Here is a 17,909-nt window from a genome sequence, read left to right as displayed (position 1 = left end):
AAAATTGTGGCAATTGATACATTCCACCGAAATTACTGCGTGTTAAATCCTAAGGTCTCCTACTGTACGGTGAAATGCATAGCGATGGTGGTCTGTCTGTAGAGGGAGGGTGGTGGAGGTCAGATTGCATGTCGTAGCCAACGCTCCGATACGTAATCTTGGGCCGCAAAGTTCTCAGGGTAGATGCAGCCTTTTCCGACAACACAGGTTGGAGAAGCAGGGATAACGTTCCTGCAAGACGGCTACCTGCAGCAGGACGTGCATTTCCAGTGCCCGGCTACTTACGATGCATTGATAGGTGTAGCGACGACGTTTCTCCAAGCCCATGTCATTCGCCCACCTCCGGCTGCGACGGTCTACGCTAATGTCAATTCTTGTGCCACTTCAAGTTGGAGCGAGGTGCTGCCTGAAGTCTCGACCGCGTATTATGTATTATGCTGCGTGTTATGCTTCCATGCGGTCAGCTGTTGATACATACATTGCTACCCAGACTGAATAGCTCGATTCAGAATAGCCAGTGGTTCCTCAGAAAATCCGATTCAGTCGCTGCTGCTTGGGGTCATTTAAAGGGGTGACTTGCCAAAGCCGATTCTTTACAAGTAAATCATTGTGACATGGACCTTGACTTTTCTTCTTTGACCCGAAGGCAAAATGACCAACGGGAAGCCTCAAACCCAGGCTCTTCTTCCAAAATCGAGAGCGCCAGATAGTCCCGGATCTCCTATGGAAACTACAACTGGAACTGAAACCCTGTCAACAACTGGCTTGGTGGCTTCAACTGTCGCGGGTAGTTCCGATATTCATGTATTACAAGAACAGAACAAGTCAATCACATCAGCGCAGAGACCAGAACCACGACCAGCTTTAGAGTCTGGGGGGTTCTCCCCTAATTTCATGGACGAGATTAGGAGACTTATCAAACAGGAGCGTAAGCACTTACCGAGCCCGGCGATATAGATATAATATACCAGCCCGACACCACCATCATCACTTGCCGATTAGAAGCTGACATGAGAACCTTAGTTCTCGGAGCGTGCACAATGAAGGACCGCTCTCAAAATCCTGCCAGCGACGGTGGTGGTGCTAGCCTCATTGGCGCTGATACGCGCAGTAACAACACCACCACCCAAGAGAGCAGGAGACTCTCGCACCTCAGTCCCCTCAACAAGTCAACGCAAGACGAGAGCGATGAGGGGTCATCGTCGCCGGCAACAGCGCCAGGTAGTGGCTCAGACCATGTTCATACGCCTGAAACGACGCCCACGCCTACTCCCTCGCCTCCCACCAATGCCTCTGTACCGCCCCTCTCTCTAGACACGCCCGTGGCTGCAAAACAAGATCCTCGAGTCAGATTCAGTGATAACGTGACGCTCGCTCGTAACCCTGTTTCTGCACCAGTGTCGGCGCCAGCAAAGAAGGCTCCGTGGACTATGTATCGCCGCATGTCGAGTTCGAATGGCGAGACCGTGCCTGATTGGGGTGTATTGTTTGATGCAAATGGGTATTCCACGGCGAGGTGTGGACAAGTCCTCAGGGGCTTAGCGAAGTATATGGTATGTTATTAACATCTCAATACTCCCCTCTCCCATCAAAATCGTGTTGTAGGAGGGATAATATGTGCAGAACGGATCTAATTCATGTCTGATGTCTAGGCTGAGGAATTCTCGCCTCGAGGCACCGTGGTTGTCACACCTGAGAAGCTAGGCTTATTGTATTCGCGGTTCAAGATAGAGGGTGAGGTGCATCCTTTCGAAGGTGAGCATCCCTTCGCTCCTACTGCTCTTCGAAACACCTCATGTGGCTTTCACTCGTTTGAGTTGCTCATCTTGGCGAAACAGATATCTTCCATATCTTCCCGCGGCAAGAAAGTTGCAGTAGTAGTACCGCGGCCGGCGCCAATAGTAGGTTAGCCACCTACCACTCACGCATCGGCGATTTCTTCGCAGACCTCGACTGCGAGTACTACCTTGTGCCTCCGTCCACGATTGAAACGGCACCCCTGGCCAAACCGCCCTCGGAGTCGTCCGTCTCTTCGACCACGGACTCGACAGCGACGAACCCGTTGTCGCCCATATTCCCCCGCTCGAACTCGTACTCGAGCTTACACCCAATTACTGCTGGTGCCTCAAACCTAAACCCTTATAAGCCCTTGCGACCCCGTCCACGTTCCATCAGGCCATGTGTCCCCGCCTTAACACCAACGGGCTTCGCCCAGTTCTTCACCAAATGCCTCCTCGCGCACCCGGACGAGGAAGCGAAGCGCATGAACAAAATCGCCAGCGAGCTAGCTCTGGTTGCAGACGTGGGTCCAAGTAATTTCATGTTCACTTCTTCTGGTAGTAGTACCCCAAATACACCCCTCAGTCCCCTCATCTCCGCATCGATTCTGCAGAACCCACTGGCGTCCCCCACGGGCCTTATCCCTGGAGCCAGTGTAAGCCGAGGCGAAAAGCTCCCACGACAATTTGTCCGCAGCCTCCTCCCAGTGAAATCAGACGCGAAGTCGCGAAAAATCCTCGCTGCTGCTGTGGAAGATCTCTTGTGCGATTTGAACCTTCCCGCCTCCTCTTCTGCCGTTACTTCTACTTCTGCTTCTCGTTCCCTTGTATCAGTTGCGACGGTGCCCTTGGCGGCGACATCGGCATTCCATTTGGCGGAGCAAAATCGTCGATGGTCTGTTGCCAATGTCTCGACGAACTCAAGCCTGAGCTTCACCCCGAACTCGGGGTGGAACAGCAACGTCCCGCACTTGCCGCCGCCTCCTGTGCCTTTGCCTCGCAACGGTATCAATGATATCATCAAGGCTGGAGGCATTGAACTGCCCGTGGGCGGCAAGAATAGTGGCGGCTCATCGACGCCGAAACCACTTCCACCACCTTCATCTGCGGGACCTTTGATTAGGTCTCGGACAACTCCTACTCCTACCCCTCCTGTCACCAAAAATGGCGGGGTAGACAGCCTGAGCTCCGACTCGGCGTCTATGGCGCTCCTGGGACGCGGGTTGAACCGGCACAACAGCTACCGCCACTCATACCACGAGCACAGACGCTACGGGCCGGCCGAAGTCGTCGTTCAGCCATACAACAAACCACAACAGCAACAGCAGGTGAAACAAGGACCGTCGTCGTCAGCAGTGGCACTGCGATCGAGGAATCGCACAACGCAGTTCGAGCTCGGCGTCGCAGATGAAGACGCCGACGACGGAGACTCCGCGAGCTCCGACACTATTACGACCGTTGCCACCGTTACGCCGCGGCCCGACAGGGTCGATAGGCGGAGTAGTTACCATGGGCACGAGCACGAGCGCGAGCGCGAGCGCGACAGAGGGCGGGAGAGGCCTAGAGAAAAGGAGCGGTGGTGGGCGCCGTTTAGCCGTGAGAGGGAGCGCGATAAAGATCGGGACAGAGACCGCGAGCGCGAAAGGGACCGGGATAGAGACCGAGATAGAGACAGAGATAGGGAAAGGGATAGAGAAAGGGATAGAGAAAGAGACAGAGATCGCGATCGCGACCGCGACCGCGACAGACGCGGCCCACCGACTCCCGCACCAACCCCAGCGCCGCGACGCTTCGCCGACCGACGACGCAGCACCGCGGGCGTCTTGCCCACATTATCTACCATCAACCCAAGCAGCGCGACATCATCTAGTAACGCCAGATCAGCACAAGCTGGGAACAGCAGTGGCAATAGTAGCAGTAGCGGGAGCAGCGGCGGGGGCGGTAGTATTATTAATTCTGGTGCTAATCCTCCCGCGGACAAGAATAGTAGCGGCGCCCTCGTTGTCGCGCAGCAGCAGCCTGACGAGCGCGGACCGACGTGGTCGGAAGTCATTCGCGCGCAACAGCAGCAGGAGAAGTTGCAGGCGCAGCGGCGGTCATGATGACTGGTGTTACGGTTACTTATTTACTTACTTACCGAGGTGAGGGGGGCGTTGGGTGTAAGCTGGGCACAGGCAGACGGGGGGGCATTTTGTTATTTCTTCTGATATGAGGCGTGATGGGATCCGCGATTTGTGCGATTTACGTTCTATGGAGGGGTTAACTGTTGGTCTAGGTAGGGGATACCTAGGATGGAGGTTGGGACTGGACTGGATCGGACTGGACGCATTTCTGAGGTCAAGGCAAAAGTTGGAGATTGGACTTACCCAAAATTCTTTTTTTTTCTCCCTTTCCCTCTTCTCTTCCCTTCGTCACAGTATCTCCATCTCCATCATTTTCTTTATTCTCTGTCTTATTCACTCTCGCGTTTATTTCATCATTTCAGTACTATGTTCGATTTTTCATATCTTCGTTCTCGTCTATCTCCTACTACATACCCACAGGTTTTGATCGATGCATAACATACCATCCCATGGAGAGAGAGTGTTGGTAATTTGAACCAGCGCAACATATGACGTCACTTTCTTACCCATTTTGTTTCATTTTTGGGGGGGCCGTCACATATAGTTATGTTCTTCAGGGACGGGATCCTTGGGAACAGAGCAGATGGCGGCTTTTTTTCTACTTACATGAGGGGTCGCATTTGGTTCTGGGAAACGGTTACCTATCTTGTAACGAGTTACGAAGCCCTACGGCCATTTTCTCTTGTTCTTTTTTTCATTGATTGGTCACATAACCTGTTCTAGCATGACTGCCGAGTATTTATGAGTGGTTTCGCTCGGCTGGTTTGGATAGCATTTTAATTCAGAAGGGTATCGTCCATTAAATGAGTGCCTCAACGTCTGGCAAGTACGAGTGACATTAATATACATATATGCGCCTTCTACGGAGTAGATCGAATCGACAACTACCGTAATTGAAAATCGATGACATTAATCATGCGCATCTTGACTGCGTTAGATCGCTAATTAGATTAGACCCTAGCAGTAGGATCATGCTGCTTCTCCTTCGCAAACTGTTCTTTGGTATACTCGATGGTGTTGGCCGAGGTAGGCACGGTCGGAGCTTTCATATCTCGGCGCAAAATGATATGACCCCAGAAATACCCGGCCTGCGCAATGCCGTAGCGCATGATGCTGCGCAGCGGGACGTCGAAGACAGCATCCAGCTCTTCGAGTGTCTTTTCCTTGGTCTCGGGAAGGAACAGCAAGACGAGAACCCACCCGACTATATTCCAGGCAGCGTACCATGAGAAAGCACCGGCATTGGTCCAGGCCTGCACGAGGGCTGGCCAGGTGATTGATATAACTGCATTGAAGAACCTAAGCGCGAAATGTTAGGTTCAGCGTCTAATGCGTCTAACTTTTGGAGAGAAATATTGCTTACCAAGTCGTAGCTGTTGCCAAGGACATGCCGAAGGGCCGAATATATAATGGATAGGCCTCGGCACTGTACGTGAATGGCACGGGGCCCTCGCCTGGCGAATAGACGACTCCGAATAAATAGATGCCGAGAGCCACATTAGCAATACGGGCGGTTCCCTCTGGAATATAGAAGCTAAACCCTGTGTAAAATAAGAAGATAGACATTAACTGAAATTATAATGTTAGCAAAAGTTGGTAGAGCATTTGGGAGGATGGTAGGCCTAAAACTTACAGGAAATGTCGTCAATAGGAGCTTTCTTCGGCCAAATGTGTCGATAGTATAAAAAGCTGGAATGGCGAAGAGGAAGTTGACGGCACCGAAGCCGAGGGATGCCGCTAATGCGGCCTTCTCGCCAAAGTTACTGTCGATGAAAATTTGGGTCGAATAGTACGCAATAGCATTGACACCACAAAATTGTTGCATGAACATAACGATTTCGGAGGCGATCGCAGCATTGCGGTTTCGGCGGATGGTGAAAAGCTCCTTAAACTTGCTTTGCTTAATTTGCATTGCTTCCTTCTCGACCTGAAGAAGTGCATCCATGTAGAAGAGATCACGGGCGGCTTGAACTTTCTCATAGCGAAGTTGGAGAATAGACTTGTAAGCTTCGCCGTGCCTGTCTTTGGTCAAATACCATCTAGGTGACTGTATACCCCGCATTAGCCTGTTTACAGCAATCAACAGAAATACCTTATACGAACCTCAGGCGTGAAGTATACAAGAGCAATGACGATCACAGCCGGAATCAAGGCTGAACCCATCATCAGTCGCCAGTTCAGGCCGTCAATGCCGTGATCGGGGACTTCGTAGAATGCGAGATCGGCTACGTAACCAAGCAAAATGCCGAACGCAGTCCACATCTGCCATTGCATCACAAGAGCACCTCGAAGCTTAGGAGGAGAGCACTCTGCAGCTAAAATGGCTTTAAGAAAGTCAGTCGGGTCCCTAGTATGCATAATTAGACGAGCAACTTACGGGTTGTGGCGGATTTAGGACCAATGCCAAAACCAAGGAAAAAGCGAGCAATGAACATATGCCACCAGGTGTTGGTAAAGGCTTGCCAGAAGCAAGCAGCGGCCGAAACGAAACATGAGAGGAAGACAGTGCCACGACGACCGAATCTCTTATTCAGGGGCTCAGTACACCAGCAGCCAAAGAAAGCAGCGCAAATGTAGGGGGCAGCGTTCACAAGACCAACGAGCCATGAATCTGCCAGCGCGTGTTAGAAATCCAAAAATACTTGGCTGGTACGGAGCAATTCAAGCTTACCTCGCTGCGAGTTTTCGTCGCCAATGCCGAATTGTACCTTGTAGAAGATCTGGGCTCCGTTCACAACCGTCTCGTCCATTCCCTGAACGGCAGCGCATAGGGAGCAAATTATAATAACGGCGTAGAGCATAGTAGGGTTTGACCACCTGTGGGTGATTTCCCTGTCGAGAACCTCCTTTTCGCGGTCGGTAAGGCCTTCAACGGTATCGCTGTCAGGGGGTTAGACGATTGCTGCTACAGGCGCATTTACACATAGAAGCCAGAACGGCAACCTAGGGTAGAGGGGAACAAAGGTACAAGTGAAAGGGGCATTGAAACAGACATACTATTTGTTCATGTTGCCGGCGATCATAGCGCCGAGCCGGAAAGCTCGAACGTCGTCTTCGCCGGTAATGCCATGTTGCTTACAGAAGTCTTCGCCTCGCTGGGCAAGCTGATCCGGGGTGTGTCCAGCTAGGGGGTGTTCCAATCTTGCGGACGCTTCCAGGCGCTTCCTCTGAGCTTCATTAATGGTCGTGTCTTGGGTGAGACGGCTGTTCTCAACTTCGGTGCGGGAGACATCAGAAAATTCCGAGTCTTTTCTATGCCCCCCTGCATGGGAATCAGACTTCTCTGTAGACATATTCGTAGTGTTTATACACGACACTCAATTAGAATTGAGAATCGTATGTAGCTTGCCAGATTCTCACTGGCAGTAGATATTACCATGTATTCTGGGGTATTATGGAGACTGCGGGGAGGCACCGTTTATCCAGAAGGTTTGGGGTAGAAATGTGGAAAGGAAGGGGAGAAAGGAGCGAGTTGGGAGAGGAGCGCGTATTAATATGGCCCTTTACCTGGAGGACTTGATACTAAAGAATCAACGCTTCTCTTATGTTTGAGCAGTTCCTTTCACATTGAATCTGATCGATGGCCCATTTTCTGCACGCCCGGTTCAGGGTCTGAATACCTGGGTGACATTGCAGTGCTACTCAGGCGATCTGTTTGCGATCCCACTGGCAGACACTGGATACCAACACGGAGGGCATCTCTCTTTCCACTTAGCAGTTGCATGATTACCTGCATTAAGCGTCGATCATCAGCTGAGCCATGAGGCATTGTATCAGTCATATGCTGGAACCACTGTTAGACACAGTGAGCACATGGCGTGAAGGTCCCAGAGAGCCTAACTTCGACGTCATACTATGACGGGGCAGACACCGAGGAGAACAAGGCTCCTTCGTAAAGCTATACGACTCATCCAATGAACAATTCGAGAGCGATTAATGCAAGCCCAGAGAGAACAAGGGAGCAAAGCCGGGTGACGTAAATTGGTGTGATGCCCCTCGACGCCCCAATACAAACCCAAGGTGTCGGAGTTGGTTGTATACCTAGGTACCTATGGTTACCGAGTATGGCATAGCGTCGCCGTTAACACTACCTACCGTTAGCGTGAATACGCCCTCCGCATTCTTCCATAGGCTCCCGCGCGGGGCTATGCGGTGCTTACTTCATTAAAGAGGTTTTGGTTTCAATATTCATATATGTTTGAGGCTTCATGCGTTACCTAGGTGGTCGTTATCGAATGGTAAATGCAGGCTCTAAACTCACGGTGAGCATCAAACACAACATCGCGGCATCTACCGACATGCCTTGTCTTGGAAGAGAACCGGACCTGATATGAGCACATATCCTCCAATACCCAGCAATGAGTTAAGAGATTCTTAGAATACGAGTACTCAGAAGAACCAGTATGTTCTTACCTACTACTAGGTGGAATCCATTCTTCCTCAACGCCTTTCCCGCTTTCTTCTACAAATCCCTAAGCCTTGAGGGCGTAACGGCATGCCTAACCTAGGCTGAATTTCACTTTCATCTTGCGAGCTCCCCACCCAGCCAGTATGTGGCTCGCGGCATATACGTTGTCTTTCCTACAATTCTCTCTCTGCCTACAGTAGCAACGAAGGGTCCTATCGACAAAACATCCCTTCTGCAACAATAGATAATCTCTCGCAAGGCTCCGACGTAGTTTTCTCGTCATGTTATAGATCTGCGAAGGATTCTACAAAGGATTCTGCGGTATGACGCAACCCAATAAGCATTCCCCTAGCCAGCCTTATCACACCTCCGGCTTCCCGGCAGCCTGCTTTGCCGTGTTAGGGAGCATGTTGCGATTCGAGGCGGGCAGACTTCAATTGCTCAAAACCGAAGGGTATATATCGCCAAATAAGTAAATTAAGATCAAGATAACGCAACTATGCCTTATGTATCTGATATAGACGTTCCGGTCCGGAACTTCCGGTACCATCACTATACACCGGGGTCTGTAGATTACGTCCCCGAACTACCCATACTCTTATCTTGAGAAAAGAAAAAAAGATAAAAAGGTGGGGGTGTTAACTCAAACGAATGATATAAACCGCCTGAACGAGTCTTTATTGATATTTGCCTACCCACACAAACATATACTACATCTCCGTATGCGTGTACTATATTTTCACTACTAGCGGTCAACAGCCTGTCATGTAGAGGTGTTGAGCGGGGGTTAATGGTCATCTCCACCTCCTCGTGGAAAAGGACGATCACTTCTAGTATAAGGTAGTAGGAGTTTGGTGGATATCCCCTACCCGAGGGCTTGGGCGACGTCAACATTGTGGGGGAGAGAAAGATCCTTGGCACAAATTGCTATTGGCGGCGGCAGCCGTTCTCTTGAAGTATCTTGAGTCAGTGAGCCTAATTAGTGGTAATCCAGCATAAAGACTAATATCTAATTGCAATAGTCGCCATCTTTACTTTGCTCATCATGAGCGAAGGCTGAATTGTCCTAGTGAAAAGGAGGGAAACACCCAGCTGAACGGACTGTCTGTGTCTTAACAGTGGGCACAGTGGTAAGTAGATCGGATAATCTGGGGAACCGAGTGATGAACCGACATATCATCTCCTACCCATTGAAACCTTTACCCCAAATCTTGGGCAAAGGGAGGTAGTAACCCCACCTAATCGCGACTCTCGCATAGACCTGAGAAATATGGGTTGCCTGCCTCCAGATAACGTTTTGTCTAAGTCGGTATAAGCGCCACTAGGCTCTCTTTATCGAGTCAGGGCTAGTACTCTGTGCCCCTCACGACTCTTAGTTAAGCGTAAGCCAAGCAACACAAGTGATGCCTACAAGGGCATCTAGACGCGAAACTCAGTGCTTGGCTACGATAATGAGCGACCGGGCAGACCCCGATGTAGGAGCGAGTAATTGACTGGTTTACGGAAGAGGTGGCCGGGATCGCATAATACAAACGCGCATTGATGACTAAGGTTGTTCAGCTCTCGAGGACGTTGGCCAGTCATCGATGCAGGCGGAAACAAGTTGGAGGCCGAGCTGGTATGTCATGTATACGCACTGACGCAATAATTCTACTAGCAGCAATTCACCCCAGCTCGTGTATCCTTGATCTATCAAGAATAGTGGCCCGGGTTGTCGGTTATTCCATTGACGATATGACTGTGCTGCATAGTGGTCAGCTAGGTCCCTAAGCTTCCAATGGTCAATGTAAAGCGAGATTCGACAAACAATTAAGATGTTAGAGTAGCTTTATAAGAGTATCTAATAACCATACCCTCACAACTTGTAGGTACCACGGGGTGACTCTTCACAGCATCATAGATGGACAGGTATAAGTGATGAAAGACCGCGCTAACGAGAGATAGTGGGAAAGCCTCCTATCGACATCATGGATATCGTCGTTGTGTCTAAGCATATAGTTGCCGTAGCATTGGCAGAGCTGCACACGCAATATGATCTAATGAAAGCCTTGAATCATTAAGGAGTTACAATTGAGTCTAACAAACTTAACATGTAGACATATGTTACAGGAATAGGAAAATGATAGCGCCTATGACGGAAGCCTTCATATATGAATATCATTAATATCCGTAATTGGGGCATTGAAGGATCCTGAGATGGCTGCATATGAAATGGTGAAGTTATTTGCTTCAATTTGGGTTTGGTATATTATAAGTGCATGCATTCTGAAAATAAGTTATAGCAACCTCGTATATGTCTACAGATATATACCGACTTACTCTGACTAGGTGAGCTAGCTTGCCTGTTGCGCCAGTTAAGCATATTGACGGCATTACTATTGATATTAAACTCCAGTCGCTCTGTGCAGCTTCACTTTGGCGAACCCAAAGATTGATCACAGGGCTTAATTAAACAGTGTTATGGCGACGAGTTCCGAAGCGCGTTTCTGATGTGCTTCACTAGAAAGAGCTTTTCACCAACTTTAGCTTACTAATTGCCTGCCTCCCTGGCGGTATGATTATCGTAAGAAAGTAAATTAATGAACAATCAAATAAAGAATCGCTATTCTACAATGTAAGATTATTAAAGTTCTGCGCTGCCGGCCACTGTAGTCATCCCACCCCAAAAGTGCAGACGCAAGCTTAACCATTCCAAGAGCCATTTCAGGTCACACATGCGAGATTAACACTTGGATAGAGAAGCAGTTATAATTCAATGATGTATAGATTTGAGAACGAATGAAGTTCATGAGACTACATACAGATACTGTGTATGTTAGTAACCAGGGGCTGAGGATGGAAAACTGAATGTATATAGTTACAAAGAATCTAAATACCCCCACTATTGACTTTCTGGACTTCGCGCAACACTTTGAACTTTGTTCAGGACGCTGCATTCAAGAGATTCCATTAAAGAGTTTATATAATATAGATTCTCCTACTAATTACTTCACACTCTTCAGGTCTCCTTAGAGATCATATCACCCCAAAATATCATGAGGATTGAGAAATAGCTGTATAATTCCGTTAGGACAACAGAAATGAACATCATATCCTTCGAAATCTAAATTAGCTGAACATGATGTACTGGAAAGGATAAAAGGATAGTATAGAGTCAGTAGTTTGGTGGCGATCCTCCGGGGGGGATGGCTAAACGAAAACTGCTCTAAGACGGGAACTTTGTCTCTGTTGATCACAAATAATGATTTTGCCTCATACTTTCATTACCTGATATAGATAATGTTCCCGGATTTATGATAAAGTAACTCTCTATATATTCCCCTAGCGTAGACTGTTACACGTGTAACCTCTTTACCGGTTGAAGCATGCAGTTCGCCTTGCACTTCGGCCGTACGAAGGACCATTGCAGGCTGTTCATGACCTCCCAAGACATGCAGGCAATATTGGGCAATATTGGAAAGTGAGGTTATACAGACTTCGCTTCTTGAAACAGACCCTAGAGACCCTGGCGGTCTGGGCTGGCAGATCATTTGTATATAGAGTCATCTCAAGCTACCAACAGCCGAGAGGGAGTTGGTTGGTCAAGGACTAATGCAGCCCTAGTTGATCATTGTAATCAGAAGCCTCAATTCCAAGCCCAGTTCATCTGCCCTTGTTATATAGACACGAAGGCTGCTTCGAAAACTCCATGCAGCGACGAATATCACACAGTCCCTCATGGTCGCGGCTCTCACAGTTTGATTGATGAAGTTAGAGTCTTAATCGGTGACCTTGGGTTGTATTCTGGTTTCCTTTCTCGGAAATCGTATAGTGTCACTGCATTAGAAGAAGTCTTGCCCGAGGTTCCATTGATGAGGTTCCGTCATAGATGTAATATCATACAAACCCAATTGCAAAAGCTATATCTCAAATCATAATAAGACCAGAGGGTCAGAGGACTAGAGGACAGTTTCTATATGTTACGTGCTATGTCTGTCTTGAAGCTCAAACATAACAGATACCTATGAACTATCGGATAGCTAAGTTGAAGGGATGCAGTTTTTTTATTAATTTGCATTTCTGAAGTTTAACCTTCTCTATACTACAATCCCTGCTTCTCACTTGGATTGAAGATTGAGGCCTAAGTTCGAAAAAAAAGTCCGAAATTCTGCAATATTCGATACATGCCCGTTATATAAAGAGCAAGTCTAGATCTGCGGTTGTCGGTCTGTTGCAAATGCACGTTAACTAACTATACAGTTTAGGTACAGCTCCCCATTAAAACTACACGCTGCCCTAAATCTTCGTCGTAACCTTCTGATATCTAAAGATTAACCTACCTACTTGCACCTATATACCCGCACCTGCAATATGAAGCTATTCACAACCTTATGCGATCTAGTTAATTTAGCACTCTTTTGACATTGCTTCTTTTATAATCATCGCGAGAAATCCACCCATCCGGAGTCATATGCTACATGTAAGCCAACCAATTTTAGGTGGGATTGCCATACTAATTTAGTCGCATATAGTGTAGCAAGTATGTTGGCAGATGACCGGCAAGTGGGTGCGGACCGATGACTGCAGAATAGGTCAACCTTGACTACAGATCTAGACCTGCTCTATGTAAAAGCCGACTGCAGATCTAGCCTCCCCCTTTCATAATCATGTGAAGCACATTTGGGCGCCTTTTCCGCCTTGTGAGACAAGGATATTTCATCATCCTTGAAACAAACCTTAAGACAGCATAAGTCTCACTTCAAGCTCAGGGATCACTAATTGCTGCCAAATGAGACGGCTACAGTTATATACTACGTGGCGTAGGCCGACATGTGTTCTTGGCTCTGTCTTGGCTCTGTAATTATATCAACACATCCAAGTCTCTGGGCGCTTTGAAGCCGAGATCTTTGGGGGCTAGAACTAGATAAACTAAGGTCACGCAAGATAAATCCTAGCCTTTCCCGTGATCTCACATTAGATGTCGTCGTACGTATTCTCGACGGGGCCGACGGCTGCGGCGGCAACGAAGATCAAAGTGACTCGCAGATCCGACCTGGGCGATGAAACTCACGCATCATGCCAACGATCGTCAGTTCACTATATATTAGCGGGGGTTCTTTACATCATTCCTGAATATCACGAAAATACCGGCGAAGTAGTCTTTCGCCCCCAAGGTGCACCGATTGGTAGAGGTGAGACAAAACATGATTCGGCCACCAATCGCAGGGGGGTTACTCGGGCGCGGACCGCGACCCTTGGTGGTGTTGACCAAAACCTGGTTACCCAGCCAAGAGACAAAGTCGGGAATTCATATGTTTGGAGACCGGTGTTATGAGGAGGTTTGGTCGTGGCCGGAAGTCGCCGCGCGGTCCAGACAGCTGCCGATTGGCTGCTGCTTTGGTGGAAATAAATATTTTGCTTGGCCCCCAGAACTGCACTAGCATGCGGCGTTGATGCATCGGTAATTCACTTTTATCATTTTCCGAACCCATGGGTTAATGCAACACGAGAGACCTCCAAGAGACGACATCGCGAGACCTTGTTATGAGCCAAGTTTGACACAAGTGGTACAGTGAGACATAGAGTTGTAATAGGTCAAGTACCAACCTACTCATTGAGATGTTGTGCCATTTGCAGGAGAACTGAAGTACATATAAGCAATAGTCTCTGGAGACGCCGCTGCAAGTTTCAATATGGGCAGGGGTATGTAGTATGGTTATGAACAAACACTCTAACTAAACCCTGACTTTATGTGAAAAGTGAGGTTGTTTTTCGATAGATCCAGGGTCCATATGACGAATTGAAAGCATATTAGCTAATTGGGACACAACTAGCAAGATCGCCTCGTAAGAGTAAAGGGTGGGAAAAGGAAGAAAAAGACAATATATATATACAGCACCAAGGATTCGCTGGTCATCACCGACCCAACTACTAATTCGGCGCTCACTAGTTTATTTATCGGGGTGCAGACGGGTCCAGAGTTCTCCAGTAGCTATGGCCGTATGTAATAGTTTTTGGCCGTTGAGGAGGTTTTGTACCAGAGAGTACCGAACTCCAAGAGAAACTTCAGCGTTACCTAGTCACAACTGTCTCATAAATGGAAGAACGGGGTAACTACGTCCCTATATATTTTTAATGTCCATGTGGCACAACTGGCGAGTGTTCTTCGTAATGAATTCTCTACACTATGGCCAAAAGTTACACGCGCACATGGCTACGGGCGTATACAGCGTAAGAATCTCTTTTTTGATCTGCATGAGACTTAATATAGGCAATCTATAACAAGGGCCTATAACTGAGCCTGTCGAACATGAAAGACGACGCCGTTAGACTGTTTACAGTCTAACAGTTATTATATAGCTCTACCTCGTCTAACAGAGCTTCTAATTAAAGCTATTCACAATACGATAGTTTGCTAGGATTGTTAGGCCCTTGGATATCCAATTCATTCTTTAACTTAGTTGCCTGACTTAACTCTATATACAATTGGACTGACAATGCTAACTGCCTAGGACTTATTAACTTACATCATGAAGCAAGATCTGTATAACTTCACTTTTAATATTGCCTGTATGTCTCTTATACGAAGGGCCCTTCTACCTTGCACATCGCCTATGATCGTAGGCGAGCTGTAGGTTGGTTGTACGCGCGTGTAATATAATCACTGAAGATGAGATGATACAGACCTCGCTCTATGAAACAGACTAATTAAACTTAGACAGTCGAGGCAGGCAGTTCAATTATATACACAGTCACAGTCAAGCTACCAAGGCCAGGAATGCTATATGTGCATATAAGCAAGCATGCAGTTTGCCTAAGTTTCAGGTGTAATGCAGTCTGCTTTATAACATTTGAAAGATATATAATAAGCCGTATTGAAAGTGAGATTATATAAAACTTACTTTATTAAATAAATCATTTAGACTTAAACAATCAAGATTGGCGGCTCAATTATACTAACAGTTAAATTCAAGCTCCAGTAGCTAAGAAGGACTCAAATAGCTAGGGAAACTGGCAGTCCTGGCAGATTAGTATGTTACGAATCGCTTCAATCACGAGCCCAGTTATCTGTCTTTGTTACACCAATCACTCTGGCCTCTTAGTCAAAAAGATTGGTGACAACCCACCGGAGAGTCGATCCTCTCACGTAGTAAGCCAAATTGGTAGAGTATATTGTTGGAACAAGGCATACGTATACCATCAGATAGCTTACACACCTATTCGTTTCCAGATCTGTAAAACCAAATCATCGCCTTCGACCTGCTTACTCATACCCAAACTAGGCTTCTTCAAGTCAATCCTTGGTATCTGTATGCCTTGTTTGCTCTTGGTGGCCTTTGAAGTTCCAGACAACACTACGAACTCATACCTCCATACTGCCCAGGCCACAAAACACAGCACTTCGAAACGCCCTATCATCTTACCAGTACACTGAGTAATTCCGTGGCCGAATGGGCGATAGTACCCATGCTTCTCGAGACTTTTATTCTGAACGAAGCGATAAGGGTTGACGGTGTGGGCATCCTCTCCAAATGCTTCCGGGTCTAGAAGCAAATGACGCTGAGGGAGAAAGATTCTAGTGCCCTTGGGGATTGTCTTATTAGCTATGCGTGTAGCACAGACCGTCTCGCGCATGGAGGAACCGGTGTTATAGAAACGGATAATTTCGTTGAAAAGTGAGTTCAGCAGAGGACATGACCGCATTAAGCCTAATCTCAAGGATTCGAGATCGTTCTCCCTTTCAGCCAAACTCATCAATGGCGAAATCTCATTACGGATGGCCGATAGGAGCGAGGCGTCTGACACAATATGAACCATCGACCAGAAACTTGTCATCTGGACGTTGGAATTGACTCTATATTCGCAGAGTTAGTAGTAGCTCGAAGACATGTATTGAAGAATACTACAATCGCACTCACCCCCAAAGGATAATCATTAAGACACGTGCACAAGCCTCTGTTCCAAGACCCGCGTGCCTCATCTCGTCTGCTACTTCATTCACGTATGCCACGCAGCCCGTCCGCTTCTCCTTTGGGGCATCAAGATACGCCACGAGTGTTTTGATTAGTCTCTCACGCGGCTCATATGCTGCCTTAGCCATAAAATTCGGGTATTGGTATGTAGCCATCCATGAGTTGATATCCCATTGGTCATAACTCTCGGTATAATCAGGTTGCAGCTCAGCAAAAAGTGGACCAAAGAAGCTGTCTGTCTGAGCTCCGATGGTGATATCGCGACACCAGCGATGCAAGCTCACAACTTTTGTGATACTATCTGCCGCATGATGGATTACAGCCGATTTCGTGAAGGACTCCCATCGAGAATACTGCTCTAGCAACCCCCCAACCTTGAGTACTAGTTCTTGGAAAGGAATAGGCGAGAGAACTTGCTTATGGAGGAGGTCCAAGCCAGTATGTACAAGTACTTTCTGTTTGGGGTTGGGGTATAGTGACACGAACCCTTCACTAGACTTGCGCCAAAGTATGTTTAAATCTGCAGTCGAAACCTTTCCAACATTATGATAGACAACGTTAATAAAAGGATCAAAGCTGTAGTGATCATTATTCTTGAATATCTCTTCCTGGTGCTTAGGATTCGTCACGACGATCAGTTGCTGACCTGCTACACAAAGAGAGTAAGGCTCACGGCTATAGCCGAAGTAGGCCCTAAACTCACTCAGTAGATGTCGTGATAACTTGGAATGGTCACTCACTCAGCATAGCGGTAGAGGCCGACCGTGTCTTTGAACATGGAAACGGCATGCCCTGCGATATGTGAGCTAGATCGCTGTCTATTTGAAACTTGTTTGTAGGCTCTCGTACCAATAACTTCATGTATATCAGTATATGCCATTCTCGAGCTCTATTGAATAAACTTACATGGAATATGATAAGGCAGGACAGATACCTCACTGGGATACAGGAATGGCCTAGCTGTGAACACCCAGAATTTCCATGCAATCCATGTAGCTATCAGAATACTGAACGACGCTGTCAAACCTAGTGGTTCGAGCAAGGCTGATGGATGCAGGGCCATAGTCGATGGCTTCGATTATGGTAAGGGGTATTAATGGAAAACGGGTAGATTTGAGATTATGCAATGCACAATAGCTGCTCGACTAGCTCGTCTAAATAGGAATCAAGAAATTATTAGGTGAGTTTTTCGGGGGGTGGGGGGGGGGGTGTCAAAGTCACATGGTTTTGAGCGCTCAAAATCCTTAGACACATCCGCACAAACTCGAATGCTTTTCACATGCTGGTGGTATGAGCAACCTCCAATAGGTGGCGGCCATTGATTCAGTCTCCCCCCTTCAAGCAAACTGTATGGAGTGGCCAATGGCCAACGGCCTATAACGGATAAATTTAGTAGTACCTAATCCTATGACTCGTCATTGGAACCTGTTAGCGCTTTTGACATACGGTACTACATGTACTTCGTAGCTCGTGGTATCCAGAACTTTGGGATTTGGCCGCTGTGCCGCTCAGCTCTACTACGTACACAAGGGCGTCGACGCAGAAAAGTGAAAGCGACAGGTTGGACGCCGCATGATACATCGCATTGAAAGTCCTAGTACAAGCGGTACAAACCAACAGTGTCCAGAAACTTCTACCACAGTGAGAA

At 47.6% G+C, this 17,909-nt stretch overlaps 4 protein-coding genes across 4 annotated transcripts; 2 read left to right on the top strand and 2 right to left on the bottom strand.

The window, feature by feature from the left end:
* The first annotated feature begins 561 nt into the window (after positions 1 to 561).
* Positions 562 to 1,956, top strand: F5B22DRAFT_278531 (uncharacterized protein). The gene is made up of 3 exons (XM_047970265.1): positions 562 to 928; positions 1,024 to 1,755; positions 1,839 to 1,956. The coding sequence occupies exons 1-2, from the start codon at positions 652 to 654 to the stop codon at positions 1,563 to 1,565; spliced, it is 819 nt and encodes a 272-aa protein (XP_047829488.1). The 5' UTR covers positions 562 to 651; the 3' UTR covers positions 1,566 to 1,755; positions 1,839 to 1,956.
* On the top strand, positions 1,915 to 4,135 carry F5B22DRAFT_278427 (uncharacterized protein). The gene has a single exon (XM_047970263.1). The coding sequence runs from the start codon at positions 2,264 to 2,266 to the stop codon at positions 3,878 to 3,880; it is 1,617 nt and encodes a 538-aa protein (XP_047829487.1). The 5' UTR covers positions 1,915 to 2,263; the 3' UTR covers positions 3,881 to 4,135.
* A 591-nt stretch (positions 4,136 to 4,726) lies between these two features.
* Positions 4,727 to 7,328, bottom strand: F5B22DRAFT_278432 (sugar transporter-domain-containing protein). Its single transcript, XM_047970264.1, has 7 exons — positions 6,899 to 7,328; positions 6,573 to 6,781; positions 6,279 to 6,512; positions 6,005 to 6,225; positions 5,535 to 5,948; positions 5,265 to 5,470; positions 4,727 to 5,200 (listed from the first exon to the last, which is right to left on the bottom strand). Exons 1-7 carry the CDS (start codon positions 7,192 to 7,194, stop codon positions 4,852 to 4,854), a joined length of 1,929 nt encoding a protein of 642 aa, XP_047829486.1. The 5' UTR covers positions 7,195 to 7,328; the 3' UTR covers positions 4,727 to 4,851.
* A 7,829-nt stretch (positions 7,329 to 15,157) lies between these two features.
* F5B22DRAFT_612643 (cytochrome P450) lies at positions 15,158 to 17,462 on the bottom strand. Its single transcript, XM_047975355.1, has 4 exons — positions 17,157 to 17,462; positions 17,002 to 17,054; positions 16,208 to 16,954; positions 15,158 to 16,143 (listed from the first exon to the last, which is right to left on the bottom strand). Exons 1-4 carry the CDS (start codon positions 17,322 to 17,324, stop codon positions 15,498 to 15,500), a joined length of 1,614 nt encoding a protein of 537 aa, XP_047829485.1. The 5' UTR covers positions 17,325 to 17,462; the 3' UTR covers positions 15,158 to 15,497.
* Between the last annotated feature and the right edge of the window lie 447 nt (positions 17,463 to 17,909).

Source organism: Xylaria bambusicola (genome assembly GCF_022495145.1).
Source record: "Xylaria bambusicola strain CBS 139988 unplaced genomic scaffold F5B22scaffold_30, whole genome shotgun sequence".
Lineage (NCBI taxonomy): Eukaryota > Fungi > Ascomycota > Sordariomycetes > Xylariales > Xylariaceae > Xylaria > Xylaria bambusicola.
Note: the sequence above shows the minus strand (reverse complement) of the source record. Positions and strands in the feature narration are given on the sequence as shown.